This window comes from Pelophylax lessonae (genome assembly GCF_965119305.1).
Source record: "Pelophylax lessonae genome assembly, chromosome: 7".
Taxonomy (NCBI): domain Eukaryota; kingdom Metazoa; phylum Chordata; class Amphibia; order Anura; family Ranidae; genus Pelophylax; species Pelophylax lessonae.
Window position 1 is genome coordinate 269,640,112 of NC_138774.1, and position 20,069 is coordinate 269,660,180.

Consider the following 20,069-nt stretch of genomic DNA (forward strand, 5'->3'; position numbering starts at 1 on the left):
TAAGGCTGCATTCAAACCTTTAGCAACGTGTGAACGCTGTCATGCTTTCCGTGCCATTTATTGTTAATTGCACGCCAACTGTGCCATGCAAAAAGTACAAGACAAACATATCAAAAGGGTGCATGAGCGGCTTTGCAACGTTTGTTGCATGTAGGGCATCCTATTGCAAGGAATGGGCTACTGTATGGGCGTAGGGCAACAGGCATTTGGGTGATGTCTGACTCCACACATCATAGTGCGAATGAGGATGGGGTCTTAAAGCTGATGCCCAGGCAATAGGGTTGCCACCTCATCCCTTTAAACCAGGAGACACATTAATTACACAGGTCCTGTTGCTGTTTAAGGTGGTAATTAACCACTTCAGCCCCAGAAGGTTTTGCCCCCTTAATGACCAGGCCATTTTTTGCGATTCGGCACTGTGTTGCTTTAACTAACAATTGCGCAGTCGTGCAACACTGTACCAAAATACAATTGATGTCCTTTTTTTCCCCACAAATAGAGTTTTCTTTTGGTGGCATTAACTCTGCGGTTTTTAGAGGATCACCTCTGCGGTTTTTAGAGGATCATCTCTGCGGTTTTTAGAGGATCACCTCTGCGGTTTTTAGAGGATCACCTCTGCAGTTTTTAGAGGATCATCTCTGCAGTTTTTAGAGGATCACCTCTGCGGTTTTTAGAGGATCACCTCTGCTGTTTTTAGATTTTGCGTTATAAACAAAAAAAGAGCGACAATTTTGAAAAAAAAAAAAACTATATTTTTTACTTTCTGCTATAAAACATTTCCAATAAAAATTTAAAAAATCTAATTTTTTTATCAGTTTAGGCCAATTTGTATTTTGCTACATATTTTTGGTAAAAAAAATCCCAATAAGCGTATTTGATTGGTTTTCACAAAAGTTATTGCGTATCATTTTTATTTATTTATTTTTTTACTAGTGATGGCGGCGATCAGCGATTTTTTGCGGGACTGCGACATTGTGGCGGACTGATCAGACCCCTAACTGACATTTTTGACACTTTTGGGGGAACCAGTGACATTACTACAGTAATCAGTGCTAAAAATATGCATAATTACTGTAATAATGACACTGGCCGGGAAAGGGTTAACCCAGGGGCAATTAAAGGGTTAAATGTGAGCCTAGGAGGTGTTTTCTAACTGTGAGAGGGATAGGCTTATTGGATCAACACAGGGACCTGTGTTCCTAAGTAGAAGGAACACAGGAGCCCTGTGATGACTGATAGAACAACGGTCTTCAGTGTTTACAACAGCAGACCGCCATTCTGTCTTCCCAGGAGTGATCGCGGGTGCCCGGCGGCGGTTGTGGCCGCCGGCCCCGCAGATCAGCTTCCCCTCTCGCGTCCCGAGGAGCGACATATGGGTACGGCGATTCACGCAGCTGAACTAGCCCGCCACACTATATCTGGGATGGGCGGTCGGCAAGTAGTTAATATGTGTCCTGAATTAAAGGGATGAGGTGGCAACCCTACCAGGCAAATATAAACACAACACTAATTAATGTAACTTGTGCATTTCTGAAATTCATTTACATTATTTTTAAATGCAACGAGTGTCATTACTTGAACATGCCTCATGTTGTTTCCTGCACAATAGCATTGGGACCTGCATGCAAATATGCAGACAAGGTGTGCTGCGTGGAAATGTGCAAGCAGGTAACATGCTGATAGGCAGTCCACTATATTTGTTACTGAACAAAGATTTAGAGAAGAGACATGGGCATTGTTATGCCTCTGTTTGGCTTTCCGTCCATGTGTATTTATCTAACCAGATCACACATGACGCTCAACTTTCCGTTTCCTGGCTGGCAGCCCTCTGACCATGAATAATTAAGAAGAGAGTGATTAGACAGGGCTCCAGTAGAGAGGAAGGACACACATGATCCCAGGGATATTGATTAAATAGCAGATGGATAAGATGAATGCATACCTATGTGATCATTACTCTGCACTAAAGAACTCTGCACTAAAGAACTCTGTTAAGCATTATTTGCATCTGATCTGATCATATATCATATCCTCCGTACAATTAAAATAACCCTTGAATCCAGCTGCTGTTTAAAGGTGTCCCCTAACATAGGGTGACCAGATGTCACTGGTTTCCGGGGACAGTCCCTGGACTGAGGACACTGTCCCCGGACCAAGTCTGCCCTGGTTTTGTTACCGGATTCAGTCCTGTGCCCATCGCTCTGTGTATTATGCAGTCCTGTGCCCAGGGCAGTGTATTATGCAGTCCTGTGCCCAGCGCTCTGTGCATTATGCAGTCCTGTGCCCAGGGCTCTATGCATTATGCAGTCCTGTGCCCAGCGCTCTGTGCATTATGTAGTCCCGTGCACAGCGCTCTATGGATTATGTAGTCCTGTGCCCAGCACTCTGTGTGTTATGTAGTCCTGTGCCCAGCACTCTGTGTATTATGCAGTTCTGTGCCCAGCTCTCTTTGTATTATGCAGTTCTGTGCCCAGGTCTCTGTGTGTTATGCAGTCCTGTGCCCAGCGCAGTGTATTATGCAGTCCTGTGACCAGCGTTCTGTGGATCATGTAGTCCTGTGCCCAGCGCTCTGTGTAATATGCAGTCCTGTGCCCAGGTCTCTGTGTATTATGCAGTCCTGTGCCCAGGTCTCTGTGTGTTATGCAGTCCTGTGCCCAGCGCAGTGTATTATGCAGTCCTGTGACCAGCGTTCTGTGGATCATGTAGTCCTGTGCCCAGCGCTCTGTGTAATATGCAGTCCTGTGCCCAGAGCTCTGTATATTATGCAGTCCTGTGCCCAGCTCTGTGTAGTATGCAGTCCTGTGCCCAGCTCTGTGTAGTATGCAGTCCTGTGCCCAGCTCTGTGTAGTATGCAGTCCTGTGCCCATCACCCTGTGTATTATGCAGTCCTGTGCCCAGCTCTGTGTATTATTTAGTCCTGTGCCCAGCTCTTTGTGTATTATGCAGTCCTGTGCCCAGCGCTCTGTGTATTATGTAGTCCTGTGCCCAGCTCTTTGTGTATTATGCAGTCCTGTGCCCAGCGCTCTGTGTATTATGTAGTCCTGTGCCCAGCTCTTTGTGTATTATGCAGTCCTGTGCCCAGCGCTCTGTGTATTATGTAGTCCTGTGCCCAGCTCTCTGCGTATTATGTAGTCCTGTGCTCAGCGCTCTGTGTATTATGTAATCCTGTGCCCAGCTCTCTGTGTATTATGCAGTCCTGTACTCAGCGCTCTGTGTATTATGCAGTCCTGTGCTCAGCTCTCTGCGTATTATGTAGTCCTGTGCCCAGCGCTCTGTGTATTATGTAGTCCTGTGCTCAGCGCTCTGTGTATTATGTAGTCCTGTGCCCAGCGCTCTGTGTATTATGTAGTCCTGTGCTCAGCGCTCTGTGTATTATGTAGTCCTGTGCCCAGCTCTCTGCGTATTATGTAGTCCTGTGCCCAGCGCTCTGTGTATTATGTAGTCCTGTGCTCAGCGCTCTGTGTATTATGTAGTCCTCTGCCCAGCTCTCTGTGTATTATGTAGTCCTGTGCCCAGCTCTCTGTGTATTATGTAGTCCTGTGCCCAGCGCTCTGTGTATTATGCAGTTCTGTGCCCAGCGCTCTGTGTATTATGTAGTCCTGTGCCATTTGCCAATAAAAAAAAAATATCCCTGGATTTCATTTAAAAAATCTGGTCACCTTACCCTAACAGTCAATTTTATGTGGAAGGACTCAAACCAAATCAAAGTGAGGCCACTCCTCCTTCTCTACACCTCATAGCTGTCAATATTAGGAAGGGTACAGATACAACAACCCTCCTTCTGCACCATGATGGCAGACATTTCCTATTCAGACTGTGGCAGCTTTATTTAAAAAATTAACTATAGCCAGGAAACTGGTGGCTCATCATTGGATACAAGCACAACCTCCCAATCTGGGAGAATGGATAAATGATATTAATAACACCCTTCCTCCTAAGAAAGTTGATATATGTTCATAGAGGGTGTCCAAAAAAGTACGGTGACATGTGTTTGTAAGATCGTGCAAGTTTAGGCTGAGGTTGTACTGGGAATGTACATATTTGTTCTGGAGAATAATAAACATAAATGTATTTATCTGATTTCACTAAATACTTATCAAAAGACGGGGAGACAGCATTGTATTCCATTTATTATATTTTATTTTATTGTTCTATTATTATATTTTATTTTTCTATTATGTGGGCAACATATGTATGACTATGCGCTAGCTTTAACTGTAAGTTTATATGCTATCCTTAGTGTCACCAGGGGGTTATTTCAATCTGTTTAGTTTGTTTGTATATATTAACTACTTAAGCCCCGGAAGATTTTACCCCCTTCCTGACCAGGAGGTATTTTGCGATTCGGCACTGAGTGACTTTAACAGACAATTGCGCGGTCGTGCGACTCTGTACCTAAACAAATTTGACGTCCTTTTTTTCCCACAAACAGAGCTTTCTTTTGGTGGTATTTGATCACCTGTGCGATTTTTTTGATCATGCGCTATAAACAAAAAAACAGCGTAAATTTTGCAAAAATAGCAATATTTTTCAAATTTTTTTATATGAAATTCCAAAAAAAAATGTAAAAATCTAGATTTTTTAACATTTTTTGGCCAATTTGTTTTATGCTACATATGTTTGGTATAAAAAAAAATCGCAAAAAGCGTATTTTGATTGGTTTGCGCAAAAGTTATCGCGTTTACTAACAAAGGGAAAGATTTTTGTCATTTTTGTTGTTTTTTTTTTTAACGCGTAATGGCGGCGATCTGCGATTTTTTTTTTTTTGCGGGACTGCGACATTGCGGTGGACAGATCGGACCCTTGACTGACATTTCTGACACTTTTGGGGTTACCAGTGACATTACTGCAGTAATCAGTGCTATACATATGCACTGTTACTGTAAAATTACACTGGCAGTGAAGGGGTTAACTTTTTTTTAGAGGGAGGGGCTGTGTGTGTCCCTAGGGGCGTGATTCTAACTGTGATTGGCTGTGGCTTGGGCTGTAGGAACAATGATCAACGGTCCTACATAGTATAACCGTGTGATCATTGTTTCTACACAGGGGAGAATGACAGGCGGCTTGTTTACACTAGCCGCCTGACTTTCTCCCTCTGCAACAGCGATCGCAGAGTGAGGGGGGGTCCGTGACCACGCGGGAGCGGGAGCGCGCCTCCGGGGGCGTGCGCTCGCTCCCTAGACCCTCACAGGCTAGCGACGTAGATCTACGTCACTTTGCCTGTGAGGGGCTGACTGCCGACGTAAATCGTCGTTAGGCAGTCGGCAAGTGGTTAATATATACGGTTCTGTACTTTCCAATATTCTTGACTGTACATCTGTGCAAATTATTAATAAAACTTTTTGACATTGAAAAAAAAAAAGATGTTGCGCACCTTTTGTTTTGATCTGCCAGCCATGGAGAATGCACAAGTCAGAAATGGGAGCTCCCATATTTCTGTCAAGACAGGTTCCTTTTAAGGCCAGCAAGTCAGCTGCAGAGTGACTTGTAAGGATACCATCCCTCAATGAAAAGGAGTAACTAGTACCTGTGATATGGAAATTAGATCCCTGCGATACAGTCAGCCCAGTGACATTACCTTGTGCAAAAGAATACAAGATATAAAGTTACATTACAGGAATCCACCAAAGGTAATGCAGGTACAGCGTAAAACATGATCAGGGCTGTCCTCAGGTTAGAATTCATCCTAAACTAAATTTTAATATGGCCAACAACAAAAATCTTAAGCTGGCCGTAGATGGGTAAAATTTTGAAAGAAAATCCCTAGGAAAAAATGTTCTAAGAAAGTTTGTTTTTTGTAGTCATTAGTAGGTCAAACTGAAGTTTGTTTTCAACCACAGCGACAAGAAAATTTGAAGGCGCAGGATGGAATTTTTTTTTTTTACAAATTAATTTCTAGCAGTGTACAGTATATGACTTCCGTTCAGTAAAGTCCATTTATTCCAAATTCAAATGTTTTTAAAGTGATTCTAAAGGCAGAAGGTTTCTTACCTTCATGCATTCTATGCAAAAAGGTAAAAAACCTTCTGTGTGCAGCAGCATCCCCCCAGCCTCCCTAATACCTTTATACTTTCAGCATGTGTTTTTGCATATGCGTAGATGTAAATCTGGCCTCAGATACTTTCAGTGGGTACAGTATACTGTATTTATTCTGGATTTACTAAATGTTCAAAAGAAATAAAATCCTGTTGTTCTTTTTAAAAGTCAAGGTTGCCCTTCCCGCTTGCACTTTCTGAGCCTTTCTAATGCTAGTAAGGTTGCATATTACATGAAATGGCCAATAGGAAAGCTCATGGGATGGGAGAGGGTGGGGCCAAAATCAACTTTTACAGGAAAAGTTTCAATTTGCATGTAACATAAGAAGCTTCTATACCTGCAGATATAAAAGTCACATACTGTAAGCTTGTTTGTGAATACTGGAGCATACGTGAAACTTTTTTTTTTTCATTACTCCAGTTTTGATAAATCTTTTGGTGTGTGTTCATGTTGTGGTATGTTGACGTCCCCTGCTCTCACCCCCCCCCCCCCCAGGGGTTTTATTGGTGGGTGCTTTTCCCTGTTTGGAGTAGTGGTGGAGTGGAGTGTCAACTTCAATGAGTAAACTAATACAATGTTTCTGTAGAGATTGATAAACCTATTTAAATATCTGTGTGTGTGTGTGTGTGTGTGTGTGTGTGTGTGTATATATATATATATATATATATATATATTGTGACAGGAAGTCAGGTAAATCTGTGAGTGTTGTCACAGATGGGAGATACACTTCTGCTTGGTTTAGACAATTCACCAATTACTATAGGGTGTCGGCTGCAAAGGTAGCCAGCAGGAAGGTTTAAGGAAGTTGAAAAACCTTTAGCTATTCAGAATGAGGAAATTAAGGCCTCTATAATTTGTCCAGAGGAAGTCTATTGATTGCTGCCTCCTGACGCTGTGTGAGTAGAGGAGGACAGTCAGATGTATGCCTCCTGAAGCTGTGTGAGCATAGGAGAGGAATGCCTCCTGAAGCTGTGTGAGCATAGGAGAGGAATGCCTCCTGAAGCGATGTGCGCTGAGGAGGGTAAAAAGACTGAAGACTTCTCAAGGTGAGGTCTTTGATATTTTCTGTGTGAAGAGAAAATAAATGGACTATTTCTATGTGAAGAGAAAAACAAATGGATGTTTTCTATGTGAAGAGAAAAGGGAAATTTTCTGTGTGAAGAGAAAATAAATGGACTATTGAGTGTTTGCTGTAGGATCAGCAAAGTCTGCCCAACAGTAGGTTGGGGACAGACTCCTTAGGTAGGTTCCTGTGTGTGAGAAGGTAGCCGCCCACAGTGGCAAGGGTTTGTTTTATTTTATGTTTATTTTGAAGTATGATGTTTTTGAGGCTTGCACTTGTGTGAAGAAAATTGCAAGAATAAAACCATACACTGTTGTTTGCAACCAATTCTCGTCTATCTCCCTGTGTAACGAACCCCCCCAAGGGGTCATCCACACCCGCCACCGAGCTAATCCCTCACAATATATATATATATATACTGTATATATTATTTTTATTTGGATGCATGTACTTAAGACCTCATGCACTCTGGACATTTTTAAAGCTGTTCTTAGGGGCGTCTGCATTTTTTTTTCCTGCTAAACTCTCCTACATGTTAGTTTTTGTTCATGCACCTATAGCAGCATTTTAGGAGCATTTAGTGGCAGGGGAGTTTGGAGGCAGAGAAAAAAAACGTCTGGCAGTGCGTCCAGGAGCAGCAGAGTTTGGGCAGAAAAAAACAATTGATGCTTGTAAACGCGTGTTAAAGCTAGGCAGGTTTAGCACTTGAACAGTAATTAATGTCAATAGCCAGAATAAAAGTCATGTGTGCATGAGGCATAAAGGTTATATTGTCTATATTTAGGATTATTCAGATTCTCACCACTTGAAGTCCTCCTGGGGAAGTGGATTTACCCTGTGAAACGCGTAGAGGCAACAACTATACTGACTGGGACCCCCTTTATATATTTGGAGGCTACAGTTTATGCACAGGAGATTCCATAATACTGAATAAGGCCCCTTTCACACAGGCTTTCCGATCTGGTCTGCCTATCAGTTTTTCAGGCGGACCTGATCGGATTCTGCTCCATGTACCTTTATGGAGCAGCGGATGTCAGTGAAAACATGTCCGCTGACATTCGCTGCTATCCGATCCTGTCCGTGAAATCCGGACGGATTGAAACCCTATTTTCCCTCCATCTGTAGGATGGGATCGGATCAAAACGGACAGGCGGACTGTTTCATCCGATCTCCCGTAGAGGAGAGCGGGGATCTGACCGCTCCGTCTCTGCTTAGTAAGCGAAGACAGAGCTATCATCCGCCTGCTCAGCGGGGATTGGCCAATTGATCGCCGCTGAGAAAAACGGAGACCGCCTGGCGGATTACCCGTGTGAAAGAGGCCTAAGGATTTATTATTGTCTATTTTACCAGGAAAGTACACATTTGTATCTATAAATCGTATTTGAATAAAGAATGTAAAAGTATATTTTTATTTTGTTTGCCCTTGCCCTCCAGTAACAGTCCACAGTGTCCTGCCCTTTGGGGGTTTGTCTGAGGTATGTTGTGGTGGATTCTATCACTAACCCTTTATTTTATTATTTCAGGGATTTTCTTCCCCGTGGATCTGGCATTGTTACCCGTAGACCTCTTGTCCTTCAGCTGGTCACTTGCCCTACAGGTGAGCAAAATACCAACTGTGCAATGTGTTTTCCAGACATCATCCTATTGTATGTGATCTGTGTTTGATACATTCTGGCTATTCCTGGGGTGACCAAGGTCAGCATAAATCACAACTAGTTGTAAGAAGTCAGGTTCTCTTTATGATGTAGCAGTGCTGTTTCTAAATCCAAAAGTAAATCCTTCCCATTCCTCTTGATATCCCATTTTATAAAAGCTGTAACATAGAAATCATTTTAGGCTCTTTATTGTTCCCTCTCGCATGTCACAGCTCTCTAGCAATCCCTAAATAGCAGCTACGAAAACTCTGTACAAAAATAAACTTTGTTATCAAAAGTCAGATGTCCATGAAGTCTGTCTGGATACAATTGCATAGCTCAAAACCGCTCAGGATCTGAAAATTTTAGGCAGAATGACAGGGTCCCCCAGGTCTCAGAGCTGAATGCTGGAATGCTTCTTTACTGCCACAGCTGTTTTTCTGCCCAGCTGCTCCATTGACAGAAGCCGTACTACAGCTTCTATGAATGTCCCAGGATCTATGAATGGAGGATGGGTGGATGATTGATAGTTCTACCCACTCGGTTCATAGATATGTTTCATTCATAGAAGCTGTAGTATAGCTTCTATAAATGCAAAAGGGGGGCATAGTTGGGGTTTCTTGATAAGATATGAGTTGTATTAACCCCTGCTGCTGTAGTTTTCCTGTGAGGCTGAGGTTGATACAACTACAGGACTGTCAGTGGGCGAGGGGGCAGGACAGAGGAGGTTTACTACTAACAGAAGAGGAATCAACACAAGGGATACATCCTACTGACTGCAAGTTATGTCCCTTGTGCTGATTTTTCTGTTTTTAGTTTTAGCTACACTTAGACTTTAATTGCTAAAAGTGTTTGTTGCATTAGGCTCTAAGTGCACCCCTGAGTTATTGCGTTACTTGTTTTCTGCTGCTAGTATAAAGAAAAATGGTGGTAAAAAGACACCAGTATGTATTTTTCATGGTGCCTCAGGGCTGGACTTCTGTATCTTGTTACATGATTCTGTGCTGTGCAACATCCCTTACATGCTTCTTTGTAGCATTAGGTGGTAAGCTAAAGGAGAGAGTGGTACTCAGAAGCTTGGAGCACTGTTATGCATTTTTTTGTAGGCATAAAGTTGGGGCCGTTAAGAAGATACGGTAAATATACCAGCAACTTCAGCAGTTTTTCTAGCTGGACAGTCAAATGCAGAAAATTAATGTTAGCATACAGACCAGGCAAGCTGTGATTTCTTGGGAGAAGATTGGGTTCTGACTGTGACCTCCAATATGGGTTACTATCCCACAAACACATTTTGTCCTGTGTATGATATGTCTTCAACAATCCATGTGTTTTCCTACAGGAGCGGAGGAGAGGCATTTAATAGCTGAAAATATTATAAGGCCTCTTTCACATGAAGGGTCTGATCAGGTCCGCCGTCAGTTTTTCAGGCGGATCTGATCAGACTCTCCATTCACCCCTATGGACCGGCGGGTGTTAACTGACTTGTGTCCATCTAGGCCAGGGATCCTCAAACTACGGCCCTCCAGATGTTGCAGAACTACACATCCCATGAGGCATTGTAAAACTCTGACATTCACAGACATGACAAGGCATGATGGGAATTGTAGTTCCTGAACAACTGGAGGGCCATAGTTTGAAGACCCCTTGATCTAGGCGAATCTAATTGGTGGACAGTTGGGTGTAAACAGATAGCGAAGTCTGTTTTCTCCCAGCCACCCATAGAGTAGAGCGGGCTCTGTCTGTGTCCGCTCTGCATAAACTGAACAGACATGAACCTGTTATCCTTCCGCTGTGCTCTGATCAGAAGGGGATCAGCGGACAGGTCCCCTTCTCATCAAATCGTAGTCCACCTGGTGTTAAAGGCGCCTACATTTTATGACTTACCTGGCATCAGGGGAAGACTGGGATGGAGGCAAAGATTTATATACACATATTGGACTTGTAGCCCTAAGTAGAAATGCTGCCCTATTTAGAGATCTTTTGGAGCAGAGCCAGCACTTAGTGACAACTGCTACATGTTATAGAACTACAGTGTCTGCTCCCTGTGACCTGCAATCACATGCAGACAAAAGACATTAAGCATTACCTTCCTTTATGGCTCTGAGATATTTTGTGACCAAATGCATCGAGCTGCAATGAAAGTCCATGCTGTGATAAAAAAAAAGGGTGAAAATGGGTGTGCTTATTTATTCATATATGTTTGTTATGCATCTTCAAAAGGTGGTACAATAAACAATGTTCTGTAAGACCATACACACACCATGGCCACCAATCATTGAGAAGCCATGGCACACTTTGAGTGGCGCACATAAGGCTGCATTCACATGTCAGCGTTTGGATCGTGGGCAGAACCGCCGCAGTTCCGCCCGCGATCCGGAGATTATTGCAAATCGTGGGACGCCTAGCGTTGCCCGTTGATTTGCAATAGCCCCCCAAACGCCGAGCGATGTTGCCGCGATTTCCGCCTGCCGAATCGCGGCAACATCGCGCAAACAAAATCGCGGGACGCAATACGCTCCAAAGAAGTACAAGAGCTTCTTTGGAGCGTATTGCGTCCCGCGATTTTGTTTGCGCGATGTTGCCGCGATTCGGCAGGCGGAAATCGCGGCAACATCGCTCGGCGTTTGGGGGGCTATTGCAAATCAACGGGCAACGCTAGGCGTCCCGTGATTTGCAATAAATCTCCAGATCGCGGGCGGAACCGCGGCGGTTCTGCCCGCGATCCAAACGCTGACATGTGAACGGAGCCTTAAGCTCACGGAAATCTTTTTTCAACTATGAAGGGGGCCAGTTGAGTATTTGCTTCCTAGACTAAGGCTCCATTCACACCTGGGCGTTTTTGAGTGTTTTTCAGCTCCAAAAACGCTCAAAAAAAACGTTCCAAAACGCCCAACAAGTAAAACTCCATTCATTTAAATGGCCCCTGTTCACATCTGAGTGTTTTGCAAAACGCCTGTAGCTGAAAAAAGTACATGAGCTTCTTTTTGGGCTGATTACCAGCGTTTTTGATAGATGTCAATGCCTGCCTCCAAAAACGCCTGAAAAAATGCCTGGAAATCGCTGTAAAAATTGCGGTAAAAATGCGGTAAAACGCTACGCTCATCTGTGAATGCAGCCTAAAAGTTCCCAAACCTTTTATATTTTATCAGATTATATTAAAGGAAAGGTGTTTTTACGTTTTTTGTAAACAACATAGAAACAACCCACCACGCAGGGCAGAACAGACAGCAGTAAGAGATACAGAAAGGAGCGGTCAACTCGGAGGTCAGAAGCTGACAGTGTCCATATAAATCTTTAGGTTCACAGAGCTTAACAGTGCCTAGATATATTCAAGTACATCCAGGTACAGAAATGTTAAACAACCAAAATGTCTCCTAGAGACTCAAGAAAGTGTAGGGTGCATGAACTCTATCCACTAGGACCACATGGCACCAAATGTTTGCATGGCTCTTCTAAGGTAGTAGGTGTGTTTTTCGAATGAGATAGAGCAGTTAGGATCTGTTATATATTCAGACAGAGGGGATGATCAGGGCGAGATCCATTTGCGTGCAATGAATCTACGAGCGATAGTATAGTGTCTCATTAAACCAAGCAAACAAGTAATGGGGTCTATCGCAAGGTTGGTGCCCTGAAGACAAAGTTCCCAAAACGTATACAGTTTATGAAGACTTGTTTAAAGATTTAATTGAGTTTGAAAATGGATTGTTCAGGCTGGGTTCACACTAGTGCGAATTGGATGCGGATTTCCGCATCCAATTCGCATGACAGGAGTCTCAATGGAGCCAGTTCACACATCTCCGGGGGGGCTGCGAAGCAGATTGCGCAGGGGTCCTGTACGTCTTTGGCTTCGTTTCAGGTCCGAATTCAGACAAAAATTCAGGCCTGATTCGTCCCTAAAACGGAGAACAGGGAAGCATCGGACCCCTGCTGTGAGCTGCATCCATATTAGGTGTAAACCCATTCTTAGTGAATATTGAAATTGAATCTATAATTTATCTAGATTAGATTTGAAAACGGAAGTTCTAGTCCTGACTACACAGAAAGATTTTGTTGCCTGAGTTTTTCTACTTGGAGCTAATTTTCATTAACTTTTTACTCTATTTCTCCGGCTTACTATACATAGTAAGCTCTTCCTTTCCTGATTCAGCATAACTGCACAGAAGACAATAGACAGGATATATCACTTTAGTAGTCCTTTTTTCTATAAATACTGCTGTAATTGATGGCTTTTTAACTATAGGATACTTGTCATCGATCTGCCAAGCTATCGCAGTCCGAAGCTGATAGCAGCAGGAAATTTGCTAGATTTGTCTTTTGTGGCCTGGTGCCTGATAAGCCCTGTTGTTGTATTAAATGTGTTTATGGAGATGATGGAAATTATTTCAGTTTGTCTCTTGGTTGATAGGCAAGTGCTATTTTGATTTACAGGATTCTCAGTACATGAAACAACGTGATAGGCAGATGATTGGCTGTTGTTTCACTAGGGAAGGAAGAACCATTCGGAAACAAGCGTGCATATAGACATAGGAGGGTAGTTGGCCATGCAAGCATAACTCAAACACCTTCAGGCAACTTGGACAACTGGCACTGCCATGGATGTAAATGCTTGACCCAGTTTATCATTGTTTTTATGCTATCAAAAAAAGTAGCTAAAAAATGTTAAACATTTTAGGATCAACCTGGTGCGGAAATGAGGTCACTACAGCAAGGGGCAAGTGGTGCGATATTCTAATTACATAGGCCTGCTAAATTACAAGTTACACTGTATTATTGATAAAGTATTGTGAGTTTCAGAAAAAATAGGTGCTGCCTTTCTAATAGATATAGTTACCTAGTCAAGTTGAGAAAAGACACATGGCCATCAAGTTCAGCAATTACTTTCTGTTCTTCTAAGGCAATCGAAAACTCTCTGACTAATGGGCCATACACACTATACAATTGTCTTTATATTTTTTCCTTTAGATTTACCAAAACCATATAATATGGGGTCAAATCTAAACACTTTCAATTTGTATGCAATCAGGCAGGCCCCTGCACTACATAGTTGAAGGTAAATCTAAAGGAAATCTAACAAAAGTTGTATAGTGTGTATCCTGCGTTAATGTCCTGTGGAACATAGTGTTACATCCAGGTTTTTTTAAAGAATCTAAATGTTAAAGTGGTAGTAAACCCCAGTCATGACATTTGAACTAAGCACATATATCTGTAGTGTTTAAATTAAAAGGAAAAAATGTGAAATAGCACTGCTAACCCAATGATAAACCATACACTATGTAGAGGTATACACAAATAAAACATACACAAAACCAAAAAAGGTGCTGATGATAACAAAACAAAAAAAAATATATATAAGGTGCACTATAACACCAAAAGCCTAAATGTAAACCGAATAATAGTCCTCCTTTATTAGGTGCAAAAAACAGAAAAAAGTCTCTAATAAAAAGATGTGCGTCCCAACAAAACACATGATGTGAATCCACTCCTTTGTTCACATGCTCCAAACATCAGGTGCAGTGAATGCTCACCTCCACTTGAGACCCAGAGGAGGTCAACACAACAAGATTTAGGAAAAACCTCTGACGTATAGATTCTTAAATGGCTCCAACTCCACTTGAGACCCACAGGGGGTCAACACAACAAGATTCAGGAAAAACCTCTGACGTATAGATTCTTAAATGGTTCCAAACACCTCCAGGGTAATATATAAAAAAGAGAAAATTGCCTCCTATAGTGCAGTACCTGGGTTAATTTCTTCAATAAATCACAATACCCCAGGCTACATTAAATGCACTCACATTTATTAAAATAGATAAACACAGGTAAAACAATTCCAACTGCTCGCAGTTCCATGTATCTGGTCTACTCTAGAGGATAAACTGAGCGGTTGTGCTGGGGAGAATTTATATGCTGAGAGTGACAATCTAGTGAGATAATTCTGTTTCACGTGTGCGCACTGACCCCGCGACATGCCGGAAGTTCACGCATGCGCAATGACTACACATCGCTCTCTCTCTTGTGGAAGTGAAGAGCGGTGCTTCAACATCATGGCCAAATACGGGACAAATTATCAGCGCAATAGAGGCATAAGCTGGATAATTAAGATCATATACATAATAATACATAAATCCAAAGTAAAAACAAGGCCACAGTTGGAGCATAATTATACCTACATATTTAAAGAACAGATATAAAAAGTAGATAAATACAGTCAGTTTGATATCGATCTTATAATAGTACATTTCTGAAATGATATATATACAATTTAAAGGACCAGTATTAAATCAAAAATAATTGGTAAAAAGCATGTATTCATAAAAAAACAAACGAGAAAAGTATCCTCTACCTATTGAGATAGGGACAGTTACCGAAACTCAGTTGATAGAAAAAAATAATATTAAATATTTAAAATAAATAGTCATAATAGAAAATGTTATATTGGGAAAAAAACAATAACAATAATAATAATTAAAAAAAAAAATGTGTGTGTGTGTTAGGAGGGCTATAGCTTGAGGCACTGATCGTTTGGGAAAAACCTGATAGGCTGGTTGTACACAATCATCAATAAATCGACTTATGTATAACCAAGACTGACAGCCACAAGCATTGACACCCAGAGGCAGAGGAATGATGGGAATTGTAGTTTTGCAACAGCTGGAGGGCCACAGTTTACATATCCCTGCTTTACAGGCTCAAAAAACGTGCATTTATTATTTTGTACTAAAAAGAAGATTTATTCTTTAGATGACATGACAAGTTTGCAAGCATGCCCATAGTGGCTTGAGCATTTCACATTCTCACAAAAAAGTGAGTACACCCCTCCCATTTTTGTAAATATTTTATTATATCTTTTCATGTGACAACACCGAAGAAATGACACTTTGCTACAATGTAAAGTAGTGAGTGTACAGCTTGTATAGCAGTGTAAATTTGCTGTCCTCTCAAAATAACTTAACACACAGCCAAAAATGTCTAAACCGCTAGCAACAAAAGTGAGTACACCCCTAAGTGAAAATGTCCAAATTGGGCCCAAAGTGTAAATATTTTGTGTGGCCACCACTATTTTCCAGCACTGCCTTAACCCTCTTGGGCATGGAGTTCATCAGAGATTTACATGTGACCACTGGAGTCCTCTTCCACTCCTCCATGACGACATCACGGAGCTGGTGGGTGTTAGAGACCTTGCTCTCCTCCACCTTCCTTTTGAGGATGCCCCACAGATGCTCAATAGGGTTTAGGTCTGGAGAAATGCTTGGCCAGTCCATTACCTTTACCCTCAGCTTGTTTAGCAAGGCGGTGGTCATCTTGGAGGTGTGTTTGTGGTCATTATCATGTTGGAATACTGCCCTGCCGCCCAGTCTCCAAAGGGAAGGGATCATGCTCTGCTTCAGTATGTCACAGTACATGTTGGCATTCATGGTTCCCTCAATGAACTATAGCTGTCCAGTGCCGGCAGCACTCATGCAGCCCCAGACCATGACACTCCCACCACCATGCTTGACTGTAGGTAAGACACACTTGTCTTTGTACTCCTTACCTGGTTGCCGCCACACACGCTTGACACCATCTGAACCAAACTAGTTTATCTTGGTCTCATCAGACCACAGGACATGGTTCAGTAATCCATGTCCTTAGTCTGCTTGTCTTCAGCAAACTGTTTAAGGGTTTTCTTGTGCATCATCTTGAGAAGAGGCTTTCTTCTGGGACGACAGCCATGCAGACCAATTTGATGCAGTGTGCGGCGTATGGTCTGAGCACCGACAGGCTAACCCCCCCACCCCTTCAACCTCTGCAGCAATGCTGGCAGCACTCGTATGTCCATTTCCCACAGACAATCTCTGGATATGACAATGAGCACGTGCACTCAACTTCTTTGGTCGACCATGGCGAGGCCTGTTCTGAGTAGAAACCTGTCCTGTCAAACTGCTGTATGGTCTTGGCCACTGTGCTGCAGCTCAGTTTCAGGGTCTTGGCAATCTTCTTATAGCCTAGGCCATCTTTATGTAAAGCAACAATTCTTTTTTTCAGATCCTCAGAGAGTTCTTTGCCATGAGGTGCCATGTTGAACTTCCAGTGACCAGTATGAGAGAGTGAGGGCGATAACCCCAAATGTAACACACCTGCTCCCCATTCACACCTGAGACCTTGTAACACTAACGAGTCACATGACACTGGGGAGGGAAAATGGCTAATTGGACACAATTTGGACATTTTCACTTAGGGGTGTACTCACTTTTGTTGCCACCGGTTTAGACATTAATGGCTGTGTGTTGAGTTATTTTGAGGGGAGAGCAACTTTACACTGTTATACAAGCTGTACACTCACTACTTTACATTGTAGCAAAGTGTCATTTCTTCAGTGTTGTCACATGAAAAGATATAATAAAATATTTACAAAAATGTGAGGGGTGTACTCACTTCTGTGAGATACTGTATATACATTACATTACACAAAAAGACTGTAACATTGATGTTAGAAAGTCTGTAAAGTGATAGTGTCAGAATGAAGAGCTAAAAATATAACAAAGGTACTATGAAAAAAAAATAACAAAGGAATAAAGACTGAGGGAAATAGAGCCATCATGCAGTTGTACTGCAAAGCCATTATTAATAGGACTCCTAACATCACAAGGAAAACATGAAAAGCCCAAGGAAGCCAGTCCTCGCAGGGAAACCTCTGGGGAGCAACAAATCCTGAGATTTCATAGTGAGAGATGGCGCAATATTTCCAAGCATAAAATTTTTCTTCTTTTAAGTAAAGCTTGGCTCCCATCTCCTGCTTAAATCCGTTAAAATTGAAGCAGAACTATGGGGAAAATAAAAATTATATACTATGTAGTCTGTCAATAGCATTAAACGTTGAGTCCACCGGTTAGAAAAAAAATAAATGCACATAAATTTGCAAGGAAAAAAATGTGCATTTATTTTTATTTTTTATCTATAGAACCCTGCCAAACATTTCACCCATGATCCGTGGATCACCAGTGCAATGCCAGGCCCCTGCAGATTCATCCTCCAGCTCTCTGTTAATACCAGGGTTCGGGCTTTCAGTTGGAGATCTGGAGGAAGTATCAATGGACAAGTAACAGCATGCCATCTGTTCTCCCACTCTACAAGACTCTGGTCCGGCCACATCTGGAGTATTCTGTCCAGTTCTGGGCACCGGTCCTCAGGAAGGATGTGCTGGAACTGGAGAAAGTCCAGAGAAGGGCAACAAAAATAATTAGGGGAATGGAGGACATCAGCTATGAGGAAAGACTACAAGCATTGAACCTATTCTCTCTGGAGAAGAGAAGATTGAGGGGGGATATGATATCAATGTACAAACACTGTACTGGTGACCCGAGCATAAGGAACAAACTATTCAGTGAAAGGAGATACAATAAGACACGTGGCCACTCACTAAAACTAGAGGAAAGGCGGTTTAACCTTAAAGTGCGTAAGGGGTTCTTCACTGTAAGAGCGGTAAGGATGTGGAATTCTCTTCCACAAGCAGTCGTATCAGCAGGGAGCATTAATAGTTTCAAAAAACTATTAGATGGACACCTTAAAGACCACAACATACAGGGGTATACAATGTATGGTTAAAAGCAAACACACACACACATCATAGGTTGAACTGGATGGACTGATGTCTTTTTTCAACCTCACTAACTATGTAACTATGTAACTATCTGTTTGGCATACAGTTTTGGTGTGGTATTGCTATGCTAAATCCCCAATGGAATAAGACAAAAACAGGCATTCAGGAGGCAGCTTTATCTCCTCCTGAACACCTGCAAACCACTGCTCTACTGCCTCTGAAAAGCGGTCAATTCAGATTGATTTTTAAAATGGGGATAAATCTCCTAGTTTGTATTCCCCAGGATTTTCCTTGCTTTTACAGATGTTTCTTTGCATTGAGTTTTGCTTTCAAGTCAGGGGCGTAACTACAGGGGTTGCAGGAGTTGCAATTGCAACCAGGCCCCATGCTCCAGGGCCTGTGCGGCTCCCCCTGTACACCTGGATAGGAGGGGCGGCAGGGGCAGCATGTAGAGAAATCACTGTCCTCCTTTTTCCTCCTGTAGCTGCAGGAGGATAATGGAAGAGATTGGTTCCTCTGTATGCTGCCCCCGCCACTCCTCATATCCAGTTCACTTGTGTTCTGCTGTCTCTTGGCCCCTGTGTGCTCCCCTGGTTCCCCCCCCCCCCCCCACTGTGCTCCCTTCCCTCTCCTGCTGGCTGCTGCAGGGGATCTGTCACAGCGGAGAACCAGGAAGGGGTCAGTAAATATGTAATTTTTAGCTCCTTCTTTTTCTGAATGGACAGGAGTCATAGGCAGTGACATTGTAAAAAAAAAATACAATTAAAATACCAAAAAATAAAAACTACTGACTCCAGTGGGTGAACTTCCAGGATCACAAAGGTCACACTTGTGACCGGGCCCTGGCATTCCACCACTGTGGGAAGGCCCCAAGATGGCAGGAAGGGGGCCCACTGCAGAACTTTGTGAAAAGGTCCCGCTGCGGGATCGTAATAGAGGGCCTGACAACGAGAGTAAAGGGCCCCAGGGTCAGTGGGAAGAGCCCCAGGCTTGAAGGGAAGGGCCACGGCCAAGGGTCTGGGGGTCCTTCATGGTTTCTTGCACCGGGGCCCTGAAGGTTCTAGTTACGCCTCTGTTCCAGATGTACGGTAATAAGTAGTCCTTCAATTTAATGTGTAGGGGACAGTGCTTACCCTCTAAAATATGAAATTTTATGCCTATGTGTTGCATTTACTTCTTGAATACTGGTACTCCTTTACAAAATAGGGGGGTGTATCTTTTAAACAATGCATTCCTTTTCGAAAAAATCACCTCCCCTAATAATGTCTAACTGAATTTGATCATTGCGATTACCTATATGTGAGGCTTGTGATTAATGTCATATTACTATTTTGTAGAACATGGGGAGTTTCTGCACTGCAAGGGAAAGAAGTTTACAGACTTTGAAGAGATCAGAATGGAAATCGAGGCTGAAACTGATCGGATCACTGGAACAAACAAGGGCATTTCCCCTGTGCCAATAAACCTTCGTGTCTACTCTCCAAATGGTGTGTCAACCAGTCTGTGCTTTAGGACATTGTGATCTTTCTTATTGTATTGAAAACAGGTGCATGGATAACTGTGATTCTGGATAGCCTCTCACTATCTGGTTAGCGTCTTTAGTTTATACTGCTGAGTTCCTAAGTTTAATTCTCACAGAGAACATATTCACCCTGCATGTGTGTGGGATTCCACTCAAGATGTGAATTAGATTAAAGCCATACTCGAGTAACTTTTCTTTAATAAGTTGCCCAACAGTTCTTAAAAGAAACTGCAA

At 42.6% G+C, this 20,069-nt stretch overlaps 1 protein-coding gene across 4 annotated transcripts in view; it reads left to right on the forward strand.

Moving 5' to 3' along the window:
* DNM1 (dynamin 1) overlaps positions 1-20,069 on the forward strand; it is a 254,922-nt gene that overhangs the window by 70,492 nt on the left and 164,361 nt on the right. For all 4 annotated transcript variants that reach the window (XM_082262794.1, XM_082262793.1, XM_082262792.1 and 1 more), the window contains exons 2-3: positions 8,623-8,696; positions 19,651-19,800. In XM_082262794.1, the coding sequence (XP_082118920.1) occupies positions 8,623-8,696; positions 19,651-19,800 (224 nt within the window). The remainder of the gene's footprint in view (positions 1-8,622; positions 8,697-19,650; positions 19,801-20,069) is intronic.